We start from the raw sequence: 23,513 nt of genomic DNA, 5'->3' as shown, positions 1-23,513 counted from the left end.
ATCCCAGTCTAACCCTTTGAAAATTCATACTTTTATGAATGAATGCCCCAATTCCACCTCCCTTTCTGCTGCCCTCTGTTCTATTGCAATATTCCCATGCGTAGTCTGGGTTACAGGGTGGTTGCTCCATGTCTCTAAGATGTGTTTCCGCTAAACCATATACCATTAATTCCTCCTGTCTTAACTGTTCTTCTATTTCCTTCCATTTCAGTCTATTCCTGCCACCTTGCATGTTAATGAAACCTATATCTGAATTAACTTGGCCCTGGCGCTTGCGTCTCTTTCTTCCCCTATGGTTCCATTGTCCGTTTGATCTTAATTCTTCCTTCTCTACACTGGTTCCTTCAGAGCTCTGGGTCCCCCCAAAAAAGCTGTTGCCTGGCGACCTATCCTACTACCCACCTTCTTGCCAGTGGCACCACCGTAGTGGATGCCATCCTGTGCAAAAGGGTGGGGCCTAACCTCGTACACTTCCCTGTTGACCTCCATCACCTCGTATCTTAGTCGTCGACTCAATAGCCTAATTACCCGATTAGTCTCCACGACCCTCCTTTCCGTTTCGCGAGCCTGCCTCTGGACCTCTGGGATTGTGCATATGGTCACATGCACACTCTCAGAGGCCTCTCTAAGCCTACGCATCCCCACCTCCAACTGCGTCTCAAGATTCTGGCTCCTCCCCTGCAGTACATCATTGATCATTGAGACCAGCATGGATGACCACAAGGTGTTCGCCATCCATGCTGCCCGGATGGATGGATGGATGGATGGATACGGCTGAACCCTTTACATCGGGCGGTGGCTCAAGCCACCTAGCCATGTCTTGTGAAATTTTACTCCTGTCTTGCTTTTAGCCACCAATCAGATAACCTTCGCTTGGTTACTTCTAACCTCTTAAAATCCACTTTCCCTTCACTATCCCTAAACCCCAATGCCTTGGGTAAGTCAGCCCCGCTGCCTTCCACTGTAGGGTGAAGCCCTTTACAGAAGAGTATCAAGTGTTCAGCCGTTTCCTCCTCCTCTCCGCACGCAATGCACAAAGTGTCTATCTCCTGGTACCTGACTCTATACGTCTTAGTCCGCAAAACTCCAGTCCTGGCCTCAAACAACAAAGAACGTCCCCTACAATTATCATAGATATTTTCTTTGACAATTTCCTGTTTAAAGGTCCGGTATGTTTCCTGTGCCGATTTCGTCAGCATCCCTGTTTTCCACAAAGCTCTCTCTGTTCCTTTAACCTTTTTCTTAACCGATAAATGCTGATTTGCCCCCTTACTGCTGTCCAGATATTTGCTTGTCAATTTTCTAGTTCGCTTTCTCCATTTCATGTCAACATTCTTTATATACAGGTACCTGAAAACTTTCCTAGCCCACCGCTTTTCCTCCATCCTTCTCAATCGTTCCTCAAATGCTATCTTACTGCTAGCCTCTCTGCTCTCGAAAGACGCCCATCCCATATCCCCCTGTACCCCCTGATTTGGTGTATTGCCATGTGCTCCCAAAGCTAACCTCCCTACTCCCCGTTGCCTAATTTCCAGCCTTGCTGACAGTGCAGCCACCATCTGACAGCGCCACCATGCGGCAGACGCGCGCTCTACGGCGGGCAGAAAAGCCCCTGACGCTTCAAGTTCTTCAGGAGGCATTGGGTGGATGGAGTGAAAAGCGGCATGCTTTCCGCTTCGTTCGCGGCGGCAGCTGTGAAATTTGCCGCACGAGCTAGATTGTCTGCACCAGCCACACCACTCACAGCGTTCTCTTCGTATTATAAGCAAGGCAGTCCTTTATGAACAATGAGCGATGCAACCGGTGGGAGTGCTTCGTCTGCCGCTGCTGCTAAACGAGCTGCCCGAGCAGAGGCTCAGCGGCGCCGACGCCAGAATCCAGAGGTGCGCGCCTCCGAAGCAGAAGCTAAACGCCGTCGCCGAGAAGACCCGAGATTGCGCGCCGCCGAAGCAGAAGCTTATCGCCGTCGCCGCCGACAAGACCCGGCCGTTCGCGCCGCCGAAGCAAAGGCGAAGCGCCGCCGCCGAGCAGACCCTGCTGTTCGCGCGGCCGAGGCCGAAGCCAGACGCAAAGCAAGGCTCGCAAAGCATGTGGGTGCAACAGAGATCTTACGGAGACCGTTTAAAGGGGATCCGCTTGGTACTGTGTGATCGGCTCTGTTCCAAAACGACCTGAAACCGCTACCGGAGAGCTGTCACGAGACCCTTCAGCGGGCAATTCCCAACTCGAAGCGGGGGCGGATTTATGGGTCATTCTTGGTCACCTCCCCCTCCCTTATAAATCGCCCTGATTCGAACGTGTGCCAATTCATTATGCTCTACGTGGTCTTGTGCACGTTACTGAAAATAGGTAACCCACTATGGTTACTCCATCTGGAAAGTAACTGATTACAGAGGTCAGTTACAGCCTTGGAAAAGTAACTGAGCAATTACAGAAACATAGTCAATTACTTTAGCATTATTTGCCTTCCAGGTTTTATTGCCATAGCATAAATTTTGCTGAGGTATATTTTGTTACGGGTTAATTTTCAAGACAAGTTGTTTCTCGAAGTTGTCATTGCTAATTTTCCCACGTTTCCTCATCAAGAGATCTGCAGCTACACTGAACACTCTGTCAAGGTTTGCACTGGGAAGGGAGGTATTGTAATGTATGAACACCTCACACACCAGCTCGTAGTTGCACGCACATGAGGGCAAGCTTGCACGTCCAGTAGCTTGTACCACAACAGAGTGACCTGCTCACAAGGAGCTATGCTAGTGTGCAGGCTTTTACTTTTTCTTACTGCTTTTGAAAGCTCACTCAGCTGCTCTTGCTGCCACTGGAGCTGCAGGGTATCCCATGTCACCATGATGCTGCCTGCTAATGTTTCTTTGTGCCTGTTTCCCTGGGTTTGATTGATTGGGCTAGGTAGTGGGCACGTGCTTCACTTGTAATGCTATGGGTTGCAGCCAACATTCTGCAAACTTATGAGGAAGCTTGTGATTTTCTTAAAATAGTTACGTGGAATGCGATTTTTTGCTGCCAAGTTGCGCTGTGCAAGCCAAACGCCTGTACAGTAGTGCGAACTTTTTTCACAGGTTTTCTCCAGCTGTACTGCCAAACCGGCGGCTTAATACGATATCCTGAGAAACAGACAGTGAGCCGATAAATGAAACATCCATGAGGCACAAGGCTCATTCGAGGGTTGTTCACAGTGGTGGGATTTGAAAAAGCAGAGCAATCAAGAGAGCCAAGCACCATGTCGGGCCATGGCTTGTGCCCATTTGAAAAACCCAGTGAATACCTGGGTCTCTGGAGTGCCGAAGCAGTAGGCTAGTGGGCAGAACATCCGCCTCGCATTCGGGAGCTACTGGTTTCACTCACCAGTGCCACCATGTACCCAGTGGTTTTCTGGTGGGCATAAGGTTTCCCCAAGCATGGTGCTCAGTTCATAAGGGATTAAATGCTTTGGAAAAGGGTCCTGTGCCAAACCACACTCACTTGCAATTACAATTAAATATTGTTACCTCCGTACATAGCCAGCCACACCTATGAGTACCACGTGCCTTATTAGGTTTTCAAGGCATTCGCAAATTGCCACCATTCATGCTAGTTCCGCATATATGTGGGTACTAGCAAAAAAGAAAAATATACATGCTCCGCTGAAGATTAAAATTTTTCTTCCTTGCAGTTTGATGTCACTGGGAAAGTTCACTCTGTAGGCATACATATGCTTGTTTGCCAGTCTGCCATTTCAGTACTCTTGATTTCTTGGTTGCGCTGTTAGGTGCACCTTGGATGGGGGAGGGGGTCCATACAGAGCGGCCACGAGGTGTTTCTCGGGACGAGAAGTGCCGTAGAAGTTAGTGCTGACCCAGTTGTGGTCCACACTATATTGTCCACAATGCTTCTCCGTATCGGTCCATTGCTGCTCTGTCAAGCAAAAAACATCCCTGCTGGCAGTAGTGTTGGCCATCTGTCTGTACCATTGGCTAGAACATATTCTTGAAAAAAAGAGAAACTGATTGCCAGTAAGCAGGTACAGAAAGGAGTAATTTACCTGAAACTACCATTTCAAGAAAAAAAATAACCGATTACTTGTGAAATTACAAGAATATATAACTGATTACAAGTAATCAATTACTTTTAATGCATTACATACAACTCTGGTTCATGCTGCATGCAATCTGTGCAGAGCGGTGACATTCCTCATCTTTCTACAACCAGCAGTTGCAAATATCCTTCAAGCCAGTACACCTTCCACAACTGAATGCAGTGTTTCTTTTGAACAAATGAGGATACTGATGAGTTGACTTTGTGCTAGGAAGATGAATAACTTATGCTTCATGTATTTTTATTCATGCAGCCACAAGCACATCGATCACGGAACAAAGCGGCTGTACTGGAAACATCATGCTCATCTGAAGTATTATCGTCTGAAGAAGTACCATCTGAAGTATCAAAACGAGTGAGTTTCATTTTTAACTTTTTATGTCACATGTGGCGGCAGATCTATGTGTAATGAATTGTTTCCGTTTTTTTCTGTATGGGCTTATCTCCTGCAACACCAACAAGCTTATATAGCTTGCATTGCCGCCCCTTCTAGATCACCTTTTTTTTCTTTGGAAGCCATTGCGAGACCTTTGTGTACCGCATGTTCGTAGGTCAGAATACAATGTGAAGGCACAATTGAACAGATAGAGTTGAATGCAATTTGACTTCCTTGCAGGCTTTAACATGCGGATGCAACTGCGATACCCAGAAGACCATGGTTGGCACTCAGACAAAAGACTGGCTTTTTGTGAAGAATGTCACTGGCACTCAGACTGCTGTTGTTGAGCTCAGTGTTCGTGTGAAGTGTGTGGGCTGCACCCGGACTATGGCAGTCAAGCACTACCTTCCCGAGAAGGGCTCGGCGTCCACTCAGACGATGCCGATATTATGCATGGTGGGCACGCAGACAGCGATCACCCGGTGCTTAGTGGGCACGCAGACAGCGACACACAGACACGCAGACGGGGCACGCAGAAAGTGCACAGTTGGCTCACAAACATCACTATGGGAGATGCCAGGTCCCTTCCGAAATAATGTGTGGATGCATGGATACGCCATGTAAAAAAAAAAAAATGATACTGTAACCCCTTTGGTCACAGTGTCACTGTATATGTACAATCACACTCAGTATTACTTGTAGCTCACAGGCGGTGGCCACAGTGCTTAACGGCCAACAAACTGCATGCTTGAAAATGAAGAAAAGGGATGTTGCCATTCCGATAATCAACAGCTGTTCCCAGTGTCATCTGCTGTTTGCAGTCAGAAGGCATCATTGCTCCTATATGCCAGCGTGGGCACTTTAGCACATGCCTGCTTTCTGGCTTAAGCCGAAAACGTAACTACGAATTACCGACCGCAGTCCATGTGTTGCTTCAGGGCTTTAAACCCCACAATTTAATTTTACAGCAGAAGCCTGTTCGCAGGAACATTCACTATTAGGTAGCAGCACGCACTACCACATCTTCTAACTTTTTATTTCCTTTTAGGCACTTGAAAAAAATTATAAGCTTGAACGAGGCTTTTCTTGTAGAAACAAAATAAAAATGCATTGTTAAACAAGAGTCACTCAAAAGCACTCCATTCCTCCACGGGCACGCATGAACTGATCCATCCTAAATAGAAGGGATGCATGGGAGTATTGACATAGCTTCATCATCATCATCATCGTCATCACCCTTATTACACCCACTACAAGGCAAAGGCCTCTCCCATGTCTTTCCAATTAACCCTGTCTTTTGCCAGCGTCATCCACCCTTTGCCTGCAAACTCTTAATCTCATCCGCCCACCTAACCTTCTGCCATCCCCTGCTACGCTTACTTTCTCTTGGAATCCACTCCGTTGCCCTTAAGGACCAGCGGTTATCTTGCCTTCGCATTACATGCCCTGCCCAAGCCCATTTCTTCCTCTTGATTTCGACTAGGATGTCATTAACCCGCGTTTGTTCCCTCACCCACTCTGCCCGCTTCCGATCTCTTAACGTTACACCTATCATTTTTCTTTCCATGGCTGGCTGCGTTGTCCTTAACTTAAGCTGAACTCTTTTCGTTAGCCTCGACGTTTCTGCCCCGTAGGTGAGTACCGGTAAGATACAGCTGTTGCACACTTTTCTCTTGAGGGAAATTGGTAAACTGCCATTCATGATCTGAGAGAACCTGCCATATGCACTTCACCCCATTCTTATCCTTCGTTATTTTCCTCTCATGATCTGGATCAGCTGTCACTACCTGCCCTAAAACGTATTCCTTTAACACTTCCAGGCGCTCACTGCCAATTGTGAACTGCTGTTCCCTTGCTAGACTGTTGAACATTACTACTTTGGTTTTCTGCATGTTAATTTTTAGACCCAGCATTCTGCTCTGCCTGTCTAACTCACTGATCACGATTTGCAGTTGACCTCCTGAGTGACTCAGCAAGGCAATGTCATCAGTGAATCACAGATTATTTAGGTGTTCTCCATTTGCTCTTATTCCCAACTGTTCCCAATTCAGGCCTCGGAATACCTCCTGTAAACAGGCGGTGAATAGCATTGGCGAGATTGTGTCTCCTTGCCTGATGCCCTTTCTTATTGGAATTTTATTTCTGACTTTGTAGAGGACTATGGTAGCTGTGCAGTTGCTATATATATTTTCCAGTATTTTGACATAAGGCTCTTCTACACCCTGATTACGCAATGCCTCTATGACTGTGGAGGATTCCACTGAGTCGAATGCTTTCTCGTAATCAATGAAGGCTGTATATGGAGGTTGGTTATATTCTGCGCATCTTTCTATCACCTGATTGATAGTGTGAATATGATCTATTGTGGAATATCCTTTACGAAAGCCCGCCTGGTCATTTGGTTGATTAAAGTCTAAGGTTGCCTTGACTCTATTAGCAATTACCTTAGTAAATACCCTGTAAGCAACAGATAGTAAGCTGATCGGTCTATAATTTTTCAAGTCCTTGACGTCTCCCTTCTTGTGAATTAAGATAATGATGGCATTCTTCCAAGCTTTTGGTAAGGTTGAGGTCATAAGGCATTGTGTATACGGGGTGGCTAGTTTTTCTAGAATGATCTCCCCTCCATCCTTCAACAGATCTGCTGTTACCTGATCCTCCCCAGCTGCTTTTCCCCTTTCTATTGCTCCTAAGGCTTTCTTTACTTCCTCTTTCGTTACTGGCGGGATGACACATTGCTCTGCGCTACTGTTTCTCTCATTAGCACTATGATTACATTGGCTACTGTACAGATTTGTGTAGAACTCTTTGGCTACTTTAACTATCTTATCCATATTGCTAATGACATTGCCCTCCTTGTCTCTCAGCGCATACATCTGGTTTTTACCTATGCCTAGTTTTCTCTTCGCCGCATTTAGGCTACCTCCGTTCTTTAGAGCATGCTCGATTCTCTCCATATTAAACTTACTTATGTCGGCTACCTTAACTTCGATAGCTCTTTCAGTTCTATTTGTCGGTAGGGTTAGACGCCCTCATGCTTTGGCGTTTCTTAATCAGATCTTTCGTCACTGAGATAGCTTTCAGGTATCCTGTTGAACTGTCCTACCGCCTACTTCTATTGCGCACTCCGTAATGATGGCTGTCAGATTATCGTTCATTATATGAATATTAAGATCGTCTTCCTCTGTTAAATCTGAATACCTCTTCTGCAGCGATATCCTGAATTCCTCTATTTTCCCTCTTATGGCTAGCTTATTAAAGGACTTCCTCTTCACTAGCTTCTTCCGATCCCTCTTCAAGTCTAAGCTAATTCTAGACCTTACCATTCTGTGGTCGCTACAACGCACCTTTCTGAGGACGGCCACATCCTGAACGATGCCAGGTTGAGCGCACAGTATGAGGTCGATTTCATTTTTAATCTGAGCATTGGGGCTCTTCCAAGACTGCTTCCTGTTCTCTCGTTTGCGGAAGAAAGTACTCATGATCCGTAATTTATTTATATCTGCGAATTCTACTAATAACTCTCCCCTGTTATCCCTAGAGCCTATCTCATAGTCGCCTACCGCCTGGTCGCCACCCTCCTTCTTGCCCACCTTCGCATTGATGTCCCCCGTCAGTACAGTGTAGTGTGATTTTACTTTATTCCTTGCCGATTCCACGTCTTCATAGAAACTTTCAACGGTCTCGTCATCATGGCTGGATGTAGGCGCGTAGGCCTGCGCCATTTTCAGCTTGTACCTCCTATTGAGCCTAATCACAATAGCCACTACCCTCTCGTTAATACTATAGAACTCCTCTACGTTGCCAGCTATATCCTGATTAATGAGGAATCCCGCACCTAGTTCTCGTCTACCCGCTAATCCGCAATAGCACAGTATGTGTCCGTCCTTTAGTGCTGTATGCGCCTCACCTGTCCTCCTAACTTCACTAAGCCCTATGACATCCCATTTAATTCCCGCTAGTTCCTCGAACAGCACTGCTAGGCTAGCCTCACTAGATAAAGTTCTAGCGTTAAACGTTGCCAGGTTCAGATTCCAATGGCGGCCTGTCCGGAGCCAGAAATTCTTAGCACCTTCCGCTGTTTCACAGGTCTGGCCGCCGCGTGGTCCTTAACGTGCACTGACATCGCACAGCACACGGGCGCCTTAGCGTTTTGCCTCCATAAAAACGCAGCCCCCGTGGTAGGGTTCGAACCCGAGAACTCCGGGTTCGAGAACTCCGGGTTCCGGCGTCACAGGTCTGACCGCTGCCGTGGTCAGTTGCTCCGCAGCCGCTGGGGACTCGGGGTCAAGGGTTAATTGGTTTGTTCATATAAGGTTGTGGCCAAGTACTACACCAGGGTGGCCAAATCCTGTTCTGGTGAGGGAGTGCGTTGTCGGTTCTGGTCACCGAGATCAGGCTGCACCCCTGGCCTGGTTATGCAATTCCATCGACATGTGGATTTTTTTTTCTTTTCTTTCTTTTCAAACTTGGTTGTGAATTGCGCGGCACCAGGTTTCGAGCCCCGGTCCTCTTGCACGCGAGGCGAATGCTCTACCTCTACGCCATCGCTGCGACCTTGACATAGCTTATGTCAGCTCAAATGCCATTCCAAACTACTTTCTATGAGTCGCATGACATGCATATAGAAAGCATGACAACAGAAAAGACTGCACTGGCGCTCTCATATCTGGACAGCTTTGGTGGTGCCTAGAGCATACGATGCAAGGGATGTTATCAATTGCTACAGTGACAAAATCCTTCTCAGGCGATCCAGTTGTCAGCAGCACCATGTGTCCAGGCAATGCTGTAGCCTCCCCTTCTGTGTTGCAAGTCAAAATGGGCTATACATAATAAAATCCGTGTTAGTTGCATTTACTGCTGGGGTGTAATGTTCTGGGAATGGCTGCAGCTTACATTTTGAACCCTTTGCGACAAGTCCCATAGAACCACCTCAGCCCTAACACGTGGAATGAAAGCAGTACTTTAAAGTTGTATCCCTCCTTGTTTTACAAAGCACTGGTGTGGCTACGAGGAAACTATGCTTTCTTGTGCTTGTTAAGCATGCAGCAGTACTTTAAAATTCCTCATGTAGGAGTTGAACTGTTTACATGATGGCTTCTTCTGATGAAACTCAGTCCAAGGAAGTGCAAGTTTTCTTTTACGGATTAACACCGAACAGCAGTTCATCTTTTACTGCTTCGTAAAAGATGAATCACCAATAAGTCCGGTCTTCCGTCATAGCAAGAAGTACAAATCGAGATTCTGAATGGAGAGCAGAATACGGTGTACAAGAACTACAGAAGTTACATAATTAATCACCAAGGTGGGTGGAATTATTCTCAGTGCTATCAGGGCATGTCTTTTTTGAAGAAACCTAAAAATTGGAACATTTTGAAAGTTGCTTCCACTGAACAGTAATCCGTGACTGAAAAGAATAGAGATTCCACGTGAGTTTTGCGGTGAGCGGTGTACACCATTTCCAGAACAAATGTTAATGACATATATAGTCTTCTTTCATGTACCAACCTTTTTTGTCGTGAATATGCTGTCATTTTAAGTGCACATGTGAAATTTCAGGTTCTCTTTTGCATTGGGCATAGAAATTTGTGCAGTGTTATTCTGAAGACTTCCTTCTTTTAAACAAACTACTAGGCATGTTTCTCAAACCAGTTCTTTGAAAGTGCAGATTTTCTGATGTAAGAGAAATTGTGCGCTTAGTTCTTGCACAGGAGGAGCCTCATAAGAATGCATATAGCATAACGGCATGTCTTGCTGCCACTTGTGTGCAGGCTTCATCACTACTGTGTTCCACCATAAAAGAGGCCGCGACAGCCTTTACCAGCCCGGAGCAGTTCTGCCCCAACAGTCCAGACAATGACCATGCAGCAAAAGGTTTTAATACAACTGCAAAGAACCATCGTAGCCATGCAGTGTTTGTCTCAAAAATTAATGACCATTGCAATTTTTTTTTACTCAATTTAATATGATCTGAATGGATTTTCACACCTTTTTGGAGGCCACTGGATAGTTAGTGTTAAGTTTTTCACCACATAAAGTAAATTTTCTCTGATCAAAATGATTCTGTAAGTTTCTTGGGGGCCATTTGATACCTGAATCTTCAGATAAATGAGGTTTTTTTTTGTGCATGTCTGTGTGTGTGAGCAGGAAACATGCACTTTGTTCTCACTTAAAGGAGAACAGACACCTAATTTTAGTGGCATGTTTTCTTGTCTACAATGATGCAGAAGGCTCTACTATGCATTAATCACCTTGTGATATATGCCTACAACCGCTAAATAATTTATAATCGAATTCTTTCTTCGTGCTGTTTCGGTTTCAACAGCTGAACGATGGCTGTGACGTCAAAGAGCACTTTTGTGTCACGTGAGGCATGGAAAAACGTCTATATAATCTCTGCTTCATCATTTTAATTTGCTGCAGTGCTGAAACCAGCCTTCCTCAATTGCCGGAATGACAAGAAATGTGGAAGCAGCGATTTTATTGCAGTTTTTTCGACCTGTAAACATACGTTGACCTCACAGTCCTCATTCTTTGTTGAAACCGAAATTGAAGCAGGGCAAAAAAGAAATGCGATTGTAAATTATTTAGCAGTCGTAGGAGAACATCAGGTAGTAATCCATGTATAATAATGCCTTACGCATCATTACCAACAAGAAAACACACACCCTCAAGTTAGGTGTCTGTACTCCTTTAAGAAGAACGTCTTAAGAACACCTGCGATATTGTGACATGTCTTGTTACGATGTAACAAGCTTTTGTAAAATAAAATCCTTCCGAGAAGAAGCTCAGTATACTTGAAACATTGGCAAAGAAATGCCGTATACAGTGTTAAACAGAACTTCAGGAAAAGAAGTCCCTCATATGCTGCACTTAAACACATGAGCAAAGGAATAGCCAGGGCCTCTGGGATGAAAGGCTGTTTATGCATCTATGTTGAATACAAAAAAAGCACTGCTGCCACCACACATATGTGCTCTCAGGCCATGCCAGGTGCGACCGATGTCTTGAGCCATGTTTTCATGGGTGCAGGGTTTAAACTAAGGAGCAGCATATCAGAAAAGTTTGATAGTAAGTCAAAGTGTTCTGGAAAGGGAGGGGTGCCTACGTGCACTGGAATTGTTTAAATGAAGGTTTCTTTTCTCAATCTGTACACCTTGTGCTGACACGTCAGTGCTGATGTATATGCTAGTGTAATTTTTGCATGGTGCTCCTGCACTCTACGAAACAGGCTTTCATGATCTCTGCACACACTTGCTCAAGACATTAATGTGCTATCCTGTGCAACCATTCCAAAGAGTCGATAAACATGGATAGAGAAGTTGTTAACCAATGTCTCTCTCGAGAGAAAAGCATATGACAGTTGCGTCCTGCAGTGCTTGTAAGGCTAAAGTGGGAGTGCTAACGGGAGGAAAACTATAAGTTTAAAAGCTTGAGGGGCCGGAAATGAATTGAAGTGATTGATAGCTTAGAAGAAGTAAAGAGGAGAAATGATATTTACGTGGATTGTGTGATGTGGCAAACGGATAAATGATAGTCCTTTAGGGTGATGGGGTAAATTCGAAGAGAAGATTGACAGTGGTTGGCTGGTATTTCTTTAATTTAAATTTATTTTTTATACTAAGTAAGCCTTCTCACGCATTTGCATCGTTTTTCATCGAATGAGTCGCACAAAACCTGTTTGGGGTAAGTGGGTTGGGGTAATAGAAAAGACGTGACTGATGTTAGTGGGCTTGCAATTTTTGATAGCTAATGAAGTTTCCAGACCCAGTGAACTCTTGTGAAATTTGAACTTGCTGAATTCAAACTTCTGGTTCATTCGCACTCGCACTCCACATAACTAGAACAGATATTGAGTGTATTCCTCTTTTAAGTTTCGGTTACTGACAGTCTGGCGTACTCTAACAAGCCATGCCCCGTAGATTTCATGGTGAAGTGCCTTATATTCAAAATCTGACGGCCTTTTACAAACTGCACACGCCTCCAGATACCTTCACCAGCCCTCTTCAAATTCAGTGGCATTCCTGTATGAGTCAGTGAAGATGTCTTGCTGCAAAAACCAAGCTTATTTATTTTGAGTGTGCTCGTTTGCCAGTGTAAAAGGGGAAATGGAAAATCACCACAGGACGATCAAAGCTAGGAGAGGGAACCTCATGTCCCACACCAAAGTGCCATGGGCACTCTGTATTGGGACGACTGTTTTGTAGCCAGCACATGTTGTGAAGCACAAAAGTGTTTTGAGCACAGAAGCTACCGATGCTCGTCTGGAGTCTGTTCTGATTGCCACTATCTTTAAAATCATGCAGTGCAGGTTGAAACACGTAAACACATTTGAAGTGCCTTGTGGTCCACGAGACGCAAGATGGCACTTCATGGTGTGATGAAGCATCTACTATTACGACTGTTCACATCCCAAGAACTCTGTGCTCACTCTGCTAACAGCTGCTGAACGTCGTTTTCAACATAGCGCATGGGAAGAATATTTTCCGCAACCATTCGTGTAATGCAGAAAATGGTAACACGTGTTAACTGGGCACCTTGCCGCTGTAAAGCATGAAACCACACACATATACAAAAAGGCCATTGCTGTGGCATTCACACTCTCCATCTGCCTTTCGCTGGTGTTCCCTACTCAGAATACAAGGGGCAAAACACTGGTAGAGGCACTCAGGACAAAAATACATGGGTCCTAATGGGCTCCTTGCATATTCACCTTGTCCAATGTTCGGACAGCGAGTTTTCATATTCATGAGACATAAATGCATTGAAAAAGTTTGGTCCCCAGAAAAACTGTACATAATTTGGGTTTTCCATATTAACGAGGGTCGTATTGACACGGCACATCTCTATCTCCACAAACTTCAAACTTAGAAACCTTAACCTTTGAGATATGGTTATGTATTCTGGTGGCAATATCCAAACTCATTTTGGAGTGCCTGGTACGATCTCTTCATATCTGAAAATGTACACAATTGCAAGCAAAACACGTATGTTGCATATTTTGAAATTTTTAAATAAAATGCCACCTTCAATTTATAACTTTAAAAAATGATGCATCAGAACATGTCCACTCGCATGGTTAAAAAATATGTCGCATTATTTTTGTGTTTCTAGACTTAAAGAGTAGCAAATATGAATCTGTTAACGAGATTGCTGCTATTATTAGTTAATATGTCAATGGATTTGAAGGTCGGGTCCCAACTTGTAACGACTATGAGGGGTCAATAAGTGTGAAAAACGTCACTGTGACTTTAAAGAGGCCCAAAGCACTATTAAAATAATTTTCATGCAAATATCCGCTTATCTTTGCAGCTTCATAGCATTTTATTTAAAGTAACGCAGCAAGAATTGTGACTTCACCATGCAAGAACTGATTTTTGAAGGAGATGTGTTTGTAATAGAGAAATTATAAAAAAAGCTCTTCTTAAGTTTTTGATGAAAGAATTGCTCTATATTCATTTCTTTGTCCAGTGGATCTTTGCAAAACCTATTAGCCGGCAGAAAGCATAGACCTCCGATCAGACAGGACAAAAGTGTGAAGCACTAAAATTTGGTAGTTTAATAAAATGAAATGGTGTTTACCAGCAACACGCTGTTGTCTGCTTGTCAATGCAGTCCACGGTTTGTGTAAAGATAGTGGGCGCACCTGCTTTTTTTATTTGCTCATAGCGTTTGAATGATTTCAAGCTTCTGGTGCTTTCAAAAAGAAGATGCCTGTCATTAATGCTTTTTATTCTCAATATCCCCAATGTTTTTCCTGCGCTGTATCAAGAAATACTTGATATGTCTTTGTTTACAGGTTAAGCAATGTTTTTCCCAAATCCACGATTCTGCTTACAAACATCAGTACTTGTAATATGCTGGTCCATGTGCACTGCCTAAGTGCCATGTGTGAATGCCACGCACAGCGGGAACAGAAACCCATTCTTATTGTTTTGCCTCTGAATGCTTCAACATAAGCCTTCGGAAGGTGAAGCAATGTCATCTTCAAAAGCTTATTAGTCAGTGCTTCTACCATTTCATATGCTGACTTGATTGAGGCTGTAGCATGCCCTCAAAGACTGTGCAGCGTGGCTTGATATCTTGATTCACAAGGCCCCCCCCCCCCGATTCCATCACAGGCATTTTTGCCATGCCCAGTTGCCGTGAATATCCACTTTGCAAAAGTCCAATGGTTGCGATGGAGCTCATAAAGTTGGTACCTGTTTTTAAAGTGTCTTTTGGTGCCATCACTGACGCACGTCACGTTAGTATCCTGTGAGGGGATGGTAATTACCCATTTTTTCCTTAGAGCATAGAATTGTGTTCGACCGACGGGTGTGTCCAGGGTAGATGCTTTAAACATGGGGGTATATGCCTCCCGAATAGACTAGAGTCATGACACTTCATGTGATTAACTTTTTTTTCATTGACAAAAACACCAATAACATCTTTCTTATTTGGTCTTTGTCAAGAACAGTCCAGATCATCTCTCGTGTAATAGTTCGCTGCTGCCTGCAGCTTCTCTTGGCTGAGTCTTGTTCTTGTATACGGGTCAGGCAGTGACCACACACCCAGCTCTTCTTGGTACCTTTCATTGACTTTTTGATCAGATAACTGGACGCTGACGGAACGATAATTTGAATTTCTTTCATTGACACTGGCTTTGCGAGAAGAGTTAATATGCGACAGCACTCATTATTGGAATCAGAAGCGTCAATGGCATGCTTCAAATTAACTGCCCACTCAGAGCAGGCGCCACAACTATCTGCCATGGTTGTTGCTGTGGCTCTTGCTCCATACACTGCAGTCATACTTGACCAGGCCATCTTGTTGAAAACATGTTCGATCCAGAGCAGGAACTTCGACTGCATTTTTTCAGCGCTGATGGTAGTTTCAAAACTGACTTTTGAGATGTCAACATACCCGTTGAGCTCCTCTTCAACAGTGGCTTCTTCGGGAAAAAAAGTTGTCAGGATTTTAACATGGTTAAACTGGTTATAGTGCGAAAGCACTGGTTTTTTGGTACAATTCAATCAAGTCCAAATTTTAAGAGTGGCCCTGGCCAAACTTTGGAAATGGCCGTAGCTTAAATTTGGAGGTCACCATCGTGTTGGGCACCGTAGAATATGGTTGGATATCGATTTTGGTGCAAATCGGCCTAGGTCGAATTTTGAGGGTGGCCCAATTTTGGAAATGACCCAGGCTAAATTTAAAGGTCACCATCCTATTGGGCATGGTCAGTTATGGATTGACATTGATTTTGGTGCAAATTGGCCGAGGTCAAATTTTGGGGGTGGCCCAGGTCAAATTTTGGAAATGGCCTGGGCGAAATTTGGAGGTCACCATCGTGTTGGGCATGGTCAAACTGAGGATTGGCCAGGCCAGATTTGGAGATAGCTATGTGTTATGCTTTTTTTTTTTAACTTAACATGGTGTCGCTGTTGCTAGGTGTCAGCACAAGATCGGAAGGACAAGATTCTTGGTCGGTGTTGGTGAGAGTATAGGTGCTTTCGCACTAAGTATCCTCTGGTCCAAATGACTGCGGTGATTCCATGGTGAGCTCCCTCAAGTGACGAAAACAGTTCCTGCACACAAAGTCGACCTCTCAGACAGGAAGACATACTTCAGGCAGACATCTTTTCAGCAAAACAATGTCCAGGTCCCAGGTGCTGCGAAAAGTTTTCTGACAGGAAATTCTTTATGTCTCCTGAAATAATCTGAGCAGGACACGAGCTTTTGAAATTAGTTCTCCTCAGCTGTAACACAAATCAGGGCATGAGGCGCTGGTGAACTGTTTCCGGCTGCGCTCATTGGGTGTTGTGTGCCAGCCTGGCACACACCTTCATCATCATCATCATCATTTATTTACCCTTAAGGGCCCCAGGGGGCATTACATAAGGGGGGGGGGGCGAACAGTAATCATGTCACAAAGAACAAAATTGGAACATAAACTTAACACATGTAGATACAACTGTGAACACTTCAAAAGAAAAACAAGCAAGTAAGTTAGTAAACAAAGAAAAAAGGGCCTTCAACAGGAATTAGTTGGGGAATAAATCAATTAACATCTGTTTAAATTTTAGGGAATTAACTTCATTCACAACACTGTCTGGAAGGACATTCCACTCGGCTATGGCAGCTGGCAAGAACGAGGAATTGAACGCATTGGTTGAACCATGAATGCGTTGAATACTACGGCAATTATACAAACGTCGCGATGATCTTAAAGGGGGCATAATTAGGCTCTCACGTAGTTGGGGAAAATTATAATAAATTTTATGAAATAGACAGAGTCTTGCTATCTTACGACGGGATGCCAAGGAAGGTAAACCAACAGAGGATTTGATATTTGTAACACTCGACCGAGAATCATAATTTGATATTATAAACCGAGCGGCTCGATTTTGAATGGCCTCTAACATATGTGTTAAATACTTTTGATGGGGATTCCAAATGCTCGATGCAAATTCAAGTTTAGTGCGGATGAAAGTTTCGTATGCGATTAGTCTAACCTTAGGGGGAGAAAATGTGAGCGATCGTCTGATGAATCCTAGTGATTTAGAAACGCTAGCAGCAAGGGACGTTATGTGCTTCGACCAGTTAAGATCACTTGTTATTTCTATGCCGAGGTATCTGTAGGATTCAACTTCAGATAGCGCGGTCCTGTTTAGCGTGTAAGAAAAGTGCAGGTTAGATCGTTTACGGGACACGTGCATAAACTTGCATTTAGTTTCGTTCAGTTTCATGAGCCAGGTCGAGCACCAACATTGTATCAAGTTCAAGTCGTCCTGCAGCAATGACTGGTCGTTCGTAGTGCTAACACGGCGGTAAAGAACGCAATCATCTGCGAACAAACGGATGGATGATGAAATGCCGACAGGAAGGTCATTGATAAAGACAAGAAACAGGAGCGGCCCAAGAACAGAGCCCTGAGGTACTCCAGAGGTGACTTTAGTGACGGTAGAAGGATGGTTGTTGATGACGGTGTATTGCGAACGATTAGTTAGGAAACTGCAAATCCATGATAATATCAGCGGGTGCAGTGAAAGGGAGGAAAGTTTAGCCAAGAGGCGCTGGTGAGGAACTGGGTCGAAAGCTTTCGAAAAATCGAGGTAGATAATATCTGTCTGAAACAAGGAGTCAAGGTTTAGGTGGAGGTCAGTCGTAAATTCGAAAAGTTGAGTTTCACATGAGTAGCCTGAACGGAATCCGTGTTGGTTTGGAAAGAAAAAAGAATTTCTATCGAGGTGATTAGCTACTTGGGAGTAAATAATATGTTCAAGTAGTTTGCACGCAATGCATGTTAGCGAGATGGGACGATGGCAGTGTCCACAATCTGGCACTGCCAGGTCGTGGACACTGCCTTCAAGGAGTACAGACACCTCACTTTTCGGTGTGTATTTTCTTTGTAATGATGCATAAAGAATTATTATACATGGATTACCACATGGTATTCTCCTATGACCACTCAATAATTTATAATCGAATTTCTTTTTCGTGCTATCTCGGTTTCAACAGCCAAGCGATGGCTGTGTTGTCATTGTGTGCTTACAGATCAGGTGGAAAGGAACAAAGGCCCCTGTGGATAGCATTTTTGGATATGAAGGGAGCCTACGACAGTGTTATTCAAGAGGTGTGGGTACTGGGCACATCGGAGGTGGAGGATGGAGTAACATGATCTTTTAAAGTTGTCTATAAAAGTACTACAGAGCTAGTGCTTGTAAAATGGGGAAAAAAAAAAATGTGCAGGAGCTTAGGCAAGGATGCCCTCTGTCTCCTTTGTTCGTGTTGTAGCTACAAAGTTTAGAGACCAAACTAGAGAGGAGCGGACTTGGCATCAGTCTTTCTTTTTTCAAGCAAGGAGTATGGACTGAACACAGTCATTACCAGGACTGATGTATACAGACAATATAGTGCTGATGGCTGACGAGAAACATTTGCAGCGGTTGGTGTACATCTGTGGTACAAAGGGAGATAGACTAGGTGTCATATTTAGTAAGCAGTCAAATTTTAATGATGAGGGTGGCGAGCATAGGACACAGGAGGTCATGCTAGAGGTACGTAGTGGATAAGTACAAGTATATTGGGGTGTGGATAAATAATGGTGCTGAGTATATATGTAACACAGTATGAAAAATATGTAACGTATAAAGCTAGCAGGAATGCAGCTGTCATGAAACATAGGGTGTTGTGGAATTGCAATAGGTACAAAGTGGTAAGAGGGACCTGGAAAGTGGTGATGGTCCCTAGTCTGACTTTTGGCAATGCGCTCCCGTGCATGAGACCAGAGGTTCAAGCAAGGTTAGAAATCAAGCAGCGCAGGGTAGGTAGGCTTGCTCTAGGAGCACATAGCAATACGTCAAGTCAGGGGGTACAACAGGTGACAAGGGATGTGCACCATTCGAGAGCAAAGCCAGCAGTAATATAGAATTTGAGGACCGAATAAATGGAGGAAAAGCAGTGGGCTAGGAAAGTTTTCAGTTACTTGTACATGAGGAATGCCGATGCAAAATGGAGAAAGCGAACTAGAAAACTGAAAAGTAAATATCTGGACAGTAGTTGGCGGGAAAGTCAGGAAACATCAGTTGAGGAAAAGGTTAAAGAAACAGAGAGAAGTCTGTGGAAAACAGGGATTCAGATGAAATCGGCACTGGAACATGCAGTACGTTTAAGCAAGAAATTACTAAAGAAAATATCTACAATAATTATGGAGAAAGCTCTTTGTTGTCCGAGGCCAGAACGGGAATAATGCGGACTTAAGACATACCAAGTCAAGTACGAGAGACACGTTATGTGGTGCGTGTGCAGAGGGAGAAACGGCTGAACACTTAATACTTTGCAGTAAAGAACTTCACCCTACAGTTCAAAGCAATGCGGCTGATTTACTCAAAGCACTGGGCTTTAAGGACAGTAGAGGAAAAATAGATTTTAAACGGGCAGAAATAACCAAGCGAAGGTTACCTGATAGGTGGCTAAAATCAAGACAAGAGTGAAATTTGGTGAGTCACGGCTAGGTAGTGTGAGCCTCCGCCCAATTTAAAGGGAGGGTTTAGCCTTATCTATCCATCCTCCTCTGGGAAGGCATTCTCGTGGTTCCAGATTTGTTGTACTATGTAGGTGCGTTGTTGTACTCTACTGGGAGGTTCAGGATGAAAACAGTCAAAAAGAAATTTAACACCAGGTTCAGTTACATAAACATGCAAGAGGGTGGAAAGAGACAGAAATGGCTAGAAATAGAACAGCAGTTAAAGGACTATGAAATAGGTGCATACGCTATGTGCAAGACGCATCTCAGGAATCTCGAAGATCCGTGGTTTATCAATGGCTGTGTGTGGAAACGATGAAACAGAACAACAACGGAGAAGAAGAGGGTAGGTGTAGGTATATGATACGCTGATATGATATGAACAAACTGGTAAAGAATTAAACGAACTTGCAAAGAATATGTCTGAGTATCAGGAACACTTGCTGGTAAAAAGACATGGCTACGGGTAGCTTATTTATGGACAAGGGGCAAATGCAGGCAAGAAAACAAGGGTCTTTAAAGTGTCTCGATGGCATTATAAAACAGTTTGGAGATGGTGATAGTCACGAATTTTTCCCCTCTTTGTCTAGTCATGTTGGATCCTGATGTTGACATGAAGTGGCAGGTGGCGGGTCTCCCGAGTGACCCTGGGAACGTACTTCACGACTGGTGACGTAGACAGGTTTGCAGGTCTTTTGATGGGGAGACACTTGAACGGCTTTCCTCGAGAAGTTATTTATGATTGCATGCATTAAAGCGCTGCGTAAAAGCACCATGCATAAGTGCCCTAAAATCACTCTTGCGGAAGAAAGTGCATGCAATGCAGTCATGCAGTATGAAGGGCATGCACAGTACTGCAATGGGCATGCTAGCAGTATTTGGTGGAAACGACTTTCTGTCTCATGGCTGAGGCAAAGGACGTACCATATGGTACTTGATATGGGTTTCCATTTCGAAGTTGACTGCGTAGCACTGAATCCTATAGTTTGCGGCCATCTCAGTTACGTCGTGAAGATATGGCACCTCGCAGCAAAAAATGTAGCTGGCTGGAGAGGCACATAAAAAACGTAAATCTGGTCATTTTGGACTAATGAGGATACTGATATGTTTACGTTGCACTACGAAGATAGGTAATGTATTCTTTGTGTCTTTTTATTCATGCAGCCACATGCACAGCGATCACGGAACAAAGTGGGTGTACCACCGGCATCATGTTCATTTGAAATGTCGCAACGAGCGAGTTTCATTTGTAACTTTTATATCACGTGTGCTTGCAGATCTGCATGTAATAAATTGTCTAGTTTTTACTCTACGTGGGCTAATCAATTGCCTGTAATGCCAATTCTGATATGGCTTGCGGAGTAGCCATTTTTAAATTGCCTTTTTTTTTCTTTGGCAGCCGTTGCCAGTCCTTAGTGTACTGCATGTTGTCAGGTCACAATGCGATGCAAAGGCACTCCTGAGTGGAAAGAGCTGAATGCAGTTCGACTTTCTTGCAGGTGCTAATGTGCGGATGCAGCTGCGGTACCCTGAAGACTTCGGTTGGCACTCAGACAGAACGCTCACTTTCTGTGAAGAATGTGGCTGGCACTCAGACTGCCGTGGTTGTGCTGACTGTTCGTGCAAGGTGTAGGGGCTATGGCCGGACTATGACAGTCAAGCACTGCCCTCCCGAGAAAGGCACGGCGTCCACTCAGACAGTGGAGATGGCATGCATGGTCGGCACTCAGACAGCGGCTACCCGATGCACGACTGGCTCGCAAACACCGCAGTGGCAGGTGTCAAATCCTTTCCAAGAGAACGTGTGTACAAATGCTTACATTATATATACAAAAAGAAACATACTGTAGCCCCTTTGGTCACAGTGTTTCCATGTGTGTACAATTGTACTCAGTATTAATTACAACACATAGGCGGCGGCCACAGTGCTTTACGGACACGTGGACAGTGCTTCAAGGCCAACAAGCAGTGTGCTTGAAAATGAAGGGAAGCAATGTTGCATTCTGGTAATCAACAGCCGTCTCCAGTGTCATCTGCTCTTTGCTGTCAGGAGGCGTCACTGCACCTAAGTGCCAGAGTGGGCTCTTCTCCACATGTCTGCTGTCTGGCTAAAGCCGAAGACATAACTGCGAATTACCAACTGCAGCCCACGCGTTGCTTTGGGGCTTTAAACCCCACTGTTTAATTTTACAACACACGCATGCTTGCAAGAACATTTGCAGTTAATTTGATATCAGCACACACTACCGCATCTCTTTATTTCCTCTGAGGGGTGTAAAAAATTGAGCTTGAACGAGGTTTCTCATATGGAATAAGGAGGCATTGTTAAACCGGAGTCACTAAAAAGCACTCCATTCCTCCACAGGCACTCATGAACTGCTGTGCCCTAGATAGAAGAGACTCTTGGGAGTATTGGCATAGCTTATGCCAGCTCAAATGTCGTTCCAAACTATTTCCTGTGCATTTTACGAGTTACATGGCACACAAAGCATACAGAAACGATCTCAGCCCTAGAATGTGAAATGAAAGTAGAAGTACTTTAAAGTTGGATCCCTCCTGGTTTTACAAAGCACTGGTGCGGCTACGTGGAAAATGTGTTTCCTTCTGCTTATTTCAAAGGCATCAGTGCTTTAAAAGGCCTCATGTAGAACATGAACTGTTTACATGATCGCTTCTTCTGACGAAAGTGAGTCAAAATAAGTACAAATCGGGATTCTGAATGAAGACTAGAGTTCGATGTACAAGAATCCGACAGAAGTTGCATAATTAGTCATCAAGGGGGGTGCAAATATATTCTGTGCAACCTGGCATGTCTTTTTTGCAGAAACCAGAAAATAAGAACATTTTGAAAGTTGATTCCGCTGAAAGTAATCCATGACTGAAAGGAATAAAGATTCTGCGAGAGTTTTGTGATAAGCGGTACACATTTTCAGAACAAATGTTAATGACATGCATAGAGTCTTCTTTCATGTATCACCCTTTTTTTGTCTTGAATACACTGTCGTTATTAGTGCATATGTGAAGTTTCAGGTTCTCTTTTGCATTGGGCATAAGGAGCTGTGCATTGTTTTTCTTAAGACTAACTACTGGGCTTGTTTCTCAAACCAGTTCTGTGAAAGCACAGATTTTGTGATTTAAGAGAAGCTGTGTGCTTAGTCCTTGCACAGAAAGAGCGTTTAAGAACGCATGTAACATAGTGGCACGTCTTGTTGCCACTTGTGTGCAGGCTTCATCACTGCTACGTTGCACCATGAAAGAGGTCGCGACGGCCTTTACCATTTGGGAGCAGTTCTGCCTCAACAGTCCCCACAGTGTCCATGCAGTAAAGGAGTTAATAGAACTGCCAAAAATCATTGTAGCAATGCAGTTTTCATCTCAAAAACAGATGACTGCAAATTTCTTAACCAAATTTACTACAATCTGAACGGCTTTTTGCACTTTAAAAAGGCCATGTTATAATTTATTATTGCTAAGTTCTCCACCAAATAATTTTGGTATGATTATAACGATTCTCAACAGCTTCTTGGGGCCATTTAATAACCTTCAGATAATTGGTTTTGTTTTTGTGTATGTGTGCGAGCAAAACTGTGCTCACAGAAGAAGGCCGTAAGAATACAAGCGACATAGTGGCATGTCTTGTTGCAGTGTAGAATTAAGCTTGTACTCTTGCAGGTCATCCCCAGTGTACAGCACAGCCAATGCTTTTGGCTGAACTGCCTTTGTAGGGTAAAAAAAAAAAGCTTCCCAGAAGAAGCTCAGTATGCTTGCATCATTGAGAAAGAATGCCATATACACAATGTTACAGAACTTCAGAGATTCAGGAAAAGAAGCCCCTATTATTCTGCACTTAAACACATGTGCAAAGGAATAACCAGGGCTACTGCAACAAAAGGCTGTTTATGCCTTTGTGCTGAGTACAACAAAAACACTAATTATACTTTACATCAGCATTCTCAAACTGTGCAGAGTGCAACCCATATTGTGAGCCATGTTTTCATGGGTGCCAAGTTAAGCTACACAGCAGTGCATCAGAAA

General features: G+C 44.1%; 1 protein-coding gene across 2 annotated transcripts; it reads left to right on the top strand.

Moving 5' to 3' along the window:
- Positions 1-1,609: 1,609 nt before the first annotated feature.
- On the top strand, positions 1,610-22,386 carry LOC144099435 (uncharacterized). 2 transcript variants are annotated; one of them, XM_077632729.1, is made up of 4 exons: positions 1,610-2,090; positions 4,346-4,447; positions 10,243-10,345; positions 20,978-22,386. In XM_077632729.1, the coding sequence occupies exons 1-3, from the start codon at positions 1,795-1,797 to the stop codon at positions 10,268-10,270; spliced, it is 426 nt and encodes a 141-aa protein (XP_077488855.1). In that variant the 5' UTR covers positions 1,610-1,794; the 3' UTR covers positions 10,271-10,345; positions 20,978-22,386. The 2 variants fall into 2 exon arrangements, with proteins under 2 accessions (XP_077488855.1, XP_077488856.1); XM_077632730.1 differs by lacking the exon at positions 10,243-10,345.
- The last annotated feature ends 1,127 nt before the right edge of the window (positions 22,387-23,513 follow it).

The sequence above is a fragment of the Amblyomma americanum genome, chromosome 7 (genome assembly GCF_052857255.1).
Source record: "Amblyomma americanum isolate KBUSLIRL-KWMA chromosome 7, ASM5285725v1, whole genome shotgun sequence".
In the NCBI taxonomy this organism is placed as follows: domain Eukaryota; kingdom Metazoa; phylum Arthropoda; class Arachnida; order Ixodida; family Ixodidae; genus Amblyomma; species Amblyomma americanum.
This window is presented reverse-complemented; position numbering and strand designations above follow the sequence as displayed.